This window comes from Gorilla gorilla, chromosome 15 (genome assembly GCF_029281585.2).
Source record: "Gorilla gorilla gorilla isolate KB3781 chromosome 15, NHGRI_mGorGor1-v2.1_pri, whole genome shotgun sequence".
Classification (NCBI taxonomy): domain Eukaryota; kingdom Metazoa; phylum Chordata; class Mammalia; order Primates; family Hominidae; genus Gorilla; species Gorilla gorilla.
Window position 1 is genome coordinate 108,877,379 of NC_073239.2, and position 7,637 is coordinate 108,885,015.

Sequence of the window (7,637 nt, forward strand, 5' to 3'; positions counted from 1 at the left end):
AAGGCCTCCAAAATACCAATACCTGTATTATAACCCCTATTTGTTCTTCTAAAATTTTTCCTTGTAATTATTTTATACTTAGAACTACTTTCTAAACTCCCCACACCAGGCCAGGCGCAGTGGCTCATGCATGTAATCCCAGCACTTTGGGAGGCTGAGGAGGAAGGATTTCTTGAGCCCAGGATTCGGAGACCACCCTCAAGACCCCATCTCTGTGTTTTTAGAAAAACTTTATTTAAAAAAACGCCCTGTACCATTGCTTCATAGCTCCCATTTTTAGCAGACAGTTTTCAGGTTTTTTAATGCTGCAGTTATGAAGAGCAAGAGGAATCATATCTGCTGAGCCTAATGTGGCATGCTCGCTGTTCATCCCCTTTCTGGGAATGAATAAGACTGCTTTTAAGGGCAATGACTCTTTCTTTAGGTGCTACCTCGCCTTCAAAGTGTCGAATATGAGTTATTTGCCCCCATGAAATCCTCTACCTGATTTTGATGTCTGTACATAAATAAAAGCTACACAGAGATGTGGTCAGTTTTCTAAGAAAAGTTGAATTGAGTAAATTTCTCCATTTCAACCTCAGCAAGATGACGACATAAAGATGCTTCCAGAAAGAGATAGATCTCAACAATTCCAGAGGGTTGTAGCTTTTACATACAACTTGAGCTACAAGTTTATGTACTTAAAAAAAAAATGTGTTGGGTGGACTCTTCAGGAAAACCCCAGGGCCTGACATTTTCTAGGAGCTCCCATCCCTGGCCTTTTCTACAGCTTCGGAGGTTGGGCTTCGCTGAGCTGTTGGTTGATTTGTGGAGATGATGTATATGGCCTGCACTCCCAGGAGAGGGTTCAGGGGTCCCAGGGAGTTGGGGCAAAGGAAGTGGAACAGACGAGCCAGGAAGCTGTGCCGGGAAGCTGGGAGGCCAGGAGACCCAGGTTCCAGCCCTGGTTGTCAAGGACTGGCATAGGTTCAAGTCTGCTGGGCCGGGGCATGGCTTCAAATTCTCACTCTAGCCCCTACTCTCTGCATAACTTTTCTATGCCTCAGTTTCCCCATCTGTAAAATGGGGGGGTATGTACGTAGTTCAAAATGGTGGTAAGGACGATGTATGTTAATCTGTATAAAGTGCCTAAAGTGCAGTAAACACGACCCTGAACCTCTGCCCTTGGGGCCTACCTGTCTTCATGTGTACACCATGAGGCTGCCTTAGAAAACCGCAAGGTCTAAAATTCTTTGTTACTCCTCCCAAGATCCTTCCCATTGCCAGTGGCCTGAATATGCTTCAAAATTCTTAATATGAAGAGAGAAAATGCTCCCCTACCTGCCTGCAGCCCTCAGCCTGCTCAGAGATAGGGCTTCTCTCATTTCTTTCCTGAGCCAGAGACACAGAGAGGCCACTGGGAGTTTTCAGGAGGGATCTGCCCACATTTCAGGGCTGACACACAGGGGTCCATCTCTCCTGTTGCTTAAAATAAAGTCCAGGATGCTGCAAGCTTCTTCCAGAACCCCTAAGGCCCTGAGCCTGGCCTCACCCACCCCCTTCTTACTCCTCTGAGGGGTTTCAGCCCAGGGATGGGCCCTCCTGGGTTTGGAGCTGAATTATGCAACACTACATGCTGGGATGTTTGGGTAACACCCACTTCCTCTCCCACCTCCTCCAGGAGGGGTGTGTCTGTGGCAACACATGCAGACCCGTGGGGGTCCTCAGGTGCCATTGCCCAGAAACACTACAGCATATTTTACTTTTCAACACTGAAGGTAGGTTGAGGCCTGCTGTGAGGGGCACAAATGAGGCCATGTGATCTGATTAAAAATGCATGCTGGGCTTAATACCTAGTGATGAGTTGATAGGTGCAGCAAACCACCATGGCCCACATTTACCTATGTAACAAACCTGCACATCCTGCACATGTACCCTAGAACTTATAATACAATAGAAAAGAGTCTTGGACTGGGAGTCAGGAAACTGAGTACCAGCCCCAGCCTTGTCACTTACAAGTCATGTCGCCTGGGCCAAGTCTCACTTTCTCTGAGCTTCCACTGTTAACCTCTGAGAATGAAGAGCTCAGATGAGGTCAACTGTAAAGCCACTCCCACCCCCACAAACCTAGGGTTCCGTAGCGCAAGGCTGGACTCCCTCACCCCGGATTTTAATACGCTTGTAGATATTTTTTAAAAATAAAAATCTTACCTGTGCATTCCCAGGGCTTGGAAGACAGAGAGCCAGAATGGTAACAGTGAGTATCCTGTGGAGGTGAAAAGTCAAATATAAACGCCCAAGACAGATTCAGGTCTAGGGGAGTGTGGGTCGCATGCGGCCCGTGACGTGTAACGGTGATATCACCTTGGGCTTGTATGGGATGGGGTGTGCTCCAGGGAGGTCATGGTGGTTCCAGACACCGCAACCACCCAAGCAGAATCACACCTCTTCTACTTGCCTCCTACCTTGGGATCATGTGTTAGATCACACTTTTTAATAAAGGGTTTGGCTGCTTCAAAAAAAAAAAAAGCTAAGGTCAGGTGCGGTGGCTTACGCTCGTAATCCCAGCACTTTGAGAGGCTGAGGCAAGAGGATTGCTTGAACCCAGGAGTTTGAGACAAGCCTGGGCAACATGGTGAAACCCCATTTCTACAAAATTAAAAAAAAATTAACTGGGCATGATAGCACGCGCCTAAAGTCCCAGCTACTTGGGAGGCTGAGGTGGGATCACCTGAGCCCAGGGGGTTTGAGGCTGCAGTGAGCTGAGATCATACCACTGCACTCCAGCCTGGGTGACAGAGCGAGACCTTGTCTTCCCCCCACCCCCCAAAAAAGCTAAAACCTCCCACTATGGTATTAACCAGTTCCTTGGTCTTTATTCTTTATGCGAGATGTGCTTGACTCTTGAACATCTTTATGCTGACATGATTACAGAGTGAATAAGCCATCATCATGCCCCCAAACAATGAAAGGAAAAGAAAGTGAGAACGTGAGGCACTTTGAGTGGCACCAAAGAAAGGTGTCACAGGGAGTCACTGAACCAGAGCATTGAGTCCACATGCGTGAAAATCCCCCATCAGTGGATGGGTTGGGGTGGCCCTGTCCCCTGAAGAGTGTGGCCTGCGGGAACTGCTGCCAGCAGGTCCTGATGGAGGAAAGGACTCGGGGAACCTGCACAGCCCAGGGAAAATGAAACCCGCGGGAAAACAGGAGGAGGAGTCATGCACCTTGGGCTCAGTTCTGCCATGCACAAGACAGTGATGCTCTGGGAGTCTGCAACTCTGCCCTTCGCCACGCACAGGCTTTAATCCAGTAAGATTGTGGCCAGCAAGATTGCTTTAAAAATACAAAAGCGGCCAGGTGCGGTGGCTCATGCCTGTAATCCCAGCACTTTGGGAGGCCGAGGCAGGAAGATCACCTGAGGTCAGGAGTTCGAGACCAGCCTGGCCAACATGGTGAAACCCTGTCTCTCTACTAAAAATACAAAAATTTGCCAGGCATGGTGGCACACGCTCTGAGACAAAGCGAGACTCTGTCTCAAAAAATAAAAACAAAATAAAAATACAAAATCTCTACTACTTCACACTCATGAGGCTATTAAAAAATGGAAAAGAGCAAGCGTTAGGGAGGATGTGGAGAAAGTGAAACTCCTGTGCACTGTTGGTGTAAATATGGTGCAGTCTCTATGGAAAACAGTATGATGACTCCCAAAACACTAAACATAGAATTTCCATGTGATCCAGCCATTCTACTTCTAGGTATATACCCTCAAAAAATTAAAAGCAAGGACTTGAAACAGGTATTTGTAAACCTGTGTTCATAGCAGCATTATTCACAATAGCCTAAAGGTGGACGCAGTCCTTCGATGGATAAATGGATAAACAAAATGCAGTCTGTACACACAAGGGAATAGTATTCAGTCTTAAAAAGGAAGGAAATTCTGACACATGCTACAATATGAATGAACCCTGAGTGTATTATGTTAAGTGAAAAAAGCCACTCACAAAAAAGACAAAGTCTGCATGGGTCCATTTATACGAGGCACCTAGTGTAGTCGAAATTACAGAGACAAAAAGTGGAATGGTGGTAACCAGGGGCTAGTGGGAGGGGAAGATGGGGAATTGTTTAATAGGTACAGAGATTCAGTCATGCAAGGTGAAAAGAGTTCCGGAGATCGCACAGCAATGTGAATGCAGTTAACGCTACTGAACTAGACTCTTCAAAATGGTTATGGTAGAAAAAAAGACAAAATCAGGCTGGGCATGGTGGCTCCCACCTCTAATTCCAGCACTTTGGGAGGCCGAGGTGGGTGGATCACCCGAGGTCAGGAGTTTGAGACCAGCTTGGGCAACATGGTGAAACCCCGTCTCTACTAAAAATACAAAAATTAGCCGACTGTGGTGGCAGGCGCCTGTAGTCCCAGCTACTCGGGAGGCCAAGGCAGACGAATCACTTGAACCCAGGAGGCAGAGGTTGCGGTGAGCCGAGATTGCGCCACTGCATTCCAGCCTGGGAGACAGCGAGACTCCGTCTCAAAAAAAAAAAATCTAAACAAAAGCAGAGCGTTATCTAGTACTATTATTCAGTTCAACAGCAGTTTATCCAAGCAACTACTGCTTGTGGGTGTGGATGCCAGATGGAGGAGCTACAGAACTGTGAAACAACCACTACCCTTGAGAACCAGTTGGGGAGCCACGACAATGTCCATACACCTTGGCAAGGGCATGGAAAAAAATATCTATCGGGTGCCATAACAACCAGGCTGTGGGTAGCAACAAGACTTCCTGGAGAAGGTGATCTTGAAGGCTTCTTCAATAAGGCAGTGAACCTGGGGACATGGCTGAATTCTGTGGCCCGTTACTACAAACGTGCACCGCAACAATATAATCCCTCCCTTTCAGGACACATGGCCCATCTGCATCAGCAACCCTGGGTATTAGAAGACCCGGAGTTAAGCTGACATCCAGAGGGAATAGGGCCCTGATACGATCTTAGGAGATGCGAGGCCATTTCCTTTATCGAGTCCCCAATTCAAAAAATAAAGAAGGACGCTGAGAGTCCACAAGTTTTCATGTAAGTGCCTGGGTGAGCCAGATTCTAGAACGCTGGAGACAGCTCTGACCTTATAAAGTACAGAGCCAAATCCCAGGGCTTTTTGATATTTGCCATGGCCAGATTTATATCTGGAAGGAATGAAAGAACAATAACAAATTTATTTTCCAGTCTGTGTATTATGAATTTCAATGTTTTCCTGTTTCTTCACATGAAGTTTCCTTTCAGTTGGTTATAAAACCCTGTCTCGTTTATGTTGGAGAAAGAACAGGCTGACTGCAACACAGTGGACTTCAAGAGCTAGTGGAAAAGGCATGCTAACCCCATCTTTCCCCTTACTCCCCGCAGCCCCATTCCCTTTGGCTAGAGGCAGCCCCGGGACAGGTCTTGCCTCAAGCCCAGCCTCTTGGAAGAGCCACAGCTGAGTCCTGGGGGCCAAACAGGTTCCAGGCTAATAGGATTTTCCTAAAATGAAAGAATACCCAAGCACTACTGCCTCACAGCATCACGAATAGCTGCACCTTGTGATTAAAAAAAAAAAAACCCTGGAAACTCCAAAAATGAACTAACTATAAGAATAGCTGGGGGGAGGCAGGTTGGTGCTCATAACCGGTCCTGGGAACTTTCTAAAGCAGGTGGGTTCGCCGGTGTTGTGCCTCAGCCTGAAACACAAGGAAAGCCGGAGAGACCAACCAAATACCAGGACTGCCTGTCACAGAAGTGCTGGTCCCCAATCCAGGATGACATTGTTACAGCTTAGTTTTCAGCACACACACACACACACACACCCCACAGACACATACATACGCACACAAGGTTAATTTGTTCAAAGCAGTATGTTTTCAAGAGCTCGCTGAATAAAGACTGTGGGTGTCATTTAGGTAAAGTTCTCCAAGACTTAAGGATTATTTAACTGTAATTGCAATTTCCTTAAAGAATAGCAAAACATTTGCTTACATGTATCTCTGTCTGCAGTTCCCACTTCTCATTGGCTTGAAACTTCTGTGAGAATCCCACACGAACATAGAGCAAATCCAGCCCCGCGATGTTCAGCTAGCCTGTCTGCTTGTCTATCAGCCGATGCGGCGCAGTAATTGCTAGTGAACTAGTAATTGGCCTCCCGAAATTTAAAAAATACATACAAAAATCCCTTAAAACGACAAAGTTGCTGCCCTTTCCAGAAAAGAAAGAGGAATGAAGCGCTGAGAATTTCGCAGCCCTCTCTGATGCTGACTTTTGAAACTGTATTAGAAAATACCCACTCCCAAAAGAACGCTTCAAGATGGAAATTACAGAGGCGCAGCTTTTTATAATTAACAATATCATTGCATCACTAGCTCATGCCTTTTCCAATATCCTGACACCGCCTGAATCGCAGCCATAACCATTTTCCACCCATCGGATTTTTAGCAAGGCTTCCAGACCCTGGAGAAAGAAAAGTCCAGCGCCGAGAACCCACCTTTTTATTCCTGGCATGTCCAAGACGCGCGAGGAGGAGATGCGAAGGCGAGAAGAAAGCTCGCGGGCGGGACCCCCGGAGGAGCTCGGGCACGTCGGCCTCCTCTGGGCCCTCGGGGCTCGCGGGTGTTTTATTCCAGAGGGGCCGAGCGAGTCGTGGAGAGGACACGGGGAGAGCGCCGGGGTCCTCCCAGCCACTGCAGAGCCCTCAGCGCAAGCACCTGGTTTCGCTTAGCCCTCTTCAGTAATTCAGCATTAAACCAATTGGAGGAGGAATGTTAAAAATGAACACTTCATTTTCTAAGTATGTTAAACAATGCAAATGGGGCCTCAGTCTGGACACAGCTGGTTCAGATTACAGCGCTCACCAACTGGCTAGACTCCTCACAACAATCTTGGGGCGTCTGCCAGGGCCCAGTGCTCGGCGCTGAGAGGAGAGCCCTTCCCCGGCCGCGCTCGGCTGCGAGCGCCCGGGCAGAAGGCGAGGGGCGGGCGCGCGCAGGGGTGCGGGGGGCTGGGAGGGCCCGGGCCCCTTGACCTTCCCACCCAGGGGCGGGGCGGGGCTGGCAGCGCGGCCCGGCGGGGAGGGGCGTGCACGCCCGCGCTGCGTGGCACGGGGACCCGCGGGAACGTTGTCGCCTCCGGAAGGAAAGGGACTTGAACTCACGACCCACGCAGCTCCAGGGACTAGAAACTCACGATCGATTGGGAAACCAGAACCTACGAAGCAGAGGCTGGGGCGAGCGACGGGAGAGTCGCGATCTTCCCGAAGAAGGGGTGGGGAGCAGCGGGGTGGGGGGGAGGAGGATGGAATCCCGCTGGTGCGAATTCCAGACTTCAGCTTGTGCAATGCAAGTCTTAGGACGCTTTTCTCTCCCCGCCCTCATTCCCCGATTCTCCCTGGCATTTTCTCGCTTTCCTGGAAAAGTGTCCCCTGGCTCGAAAGTGATTTTAACAAGTTAAACGGTGATTTGAAGAAGGGACAGTCTGGAAAAGCAGAATGGTGGAGACAGCACATAAGACATGCTAAGTCCTTTGCATTCATTCTAGTGGAGGCTTCAACCTGTTTCTTTTTCCTGTTTCTTTGTTTGTTTGTTTTTAAGCCATTGGAGTACTTTTGTCAATGAAATCTTACAGAAGGCACTCAC

At 48.5% G+C, this 7,637-nt stretch overlaps 1 protein-coding gene across 6 annotated transcripts in view; it reads right to left on the reverse strand.

The window, feature by feature from the left end:
* FBLN5 (fibulin 5) overlaps positions 1–7,369 on the reverse strand; it is an 80,390-nt gene extending 73,021 nt beyond the window's left edge. Inside the window, exons 1-3 of one of the 6 annotated variants that reach the window (XM_063698125.1) lie at positions 7,189–7,293; positions 6,491–6,728; positions 2,191–2,245 (exon numbers count right to left, since the gene is read on the reverse strand). In XM_063698125.1, coding sequence (XP_063554195.1) covers positions 2,191–2,245; positions 6,491–6,507 — 72 coding nt within the window. In that variant the 5' untranslated portion in view covers positions 6,508–6,728; positions 7,189–7,293. Of the gene's footprint in view, positions 1–2,190; positions 2,246–5,988; positions 6,354–6,490; positions 6,729–7,156 lie in introns of those variants that run through there. The other 5 variants (XM_019010009.4, XM_055361252.2, XM_063698123.1 and 2 more) reach the window with 5 other exon arrangements.
* Positions 7,370–7,637: the final 268 nt, after the last annotated feature.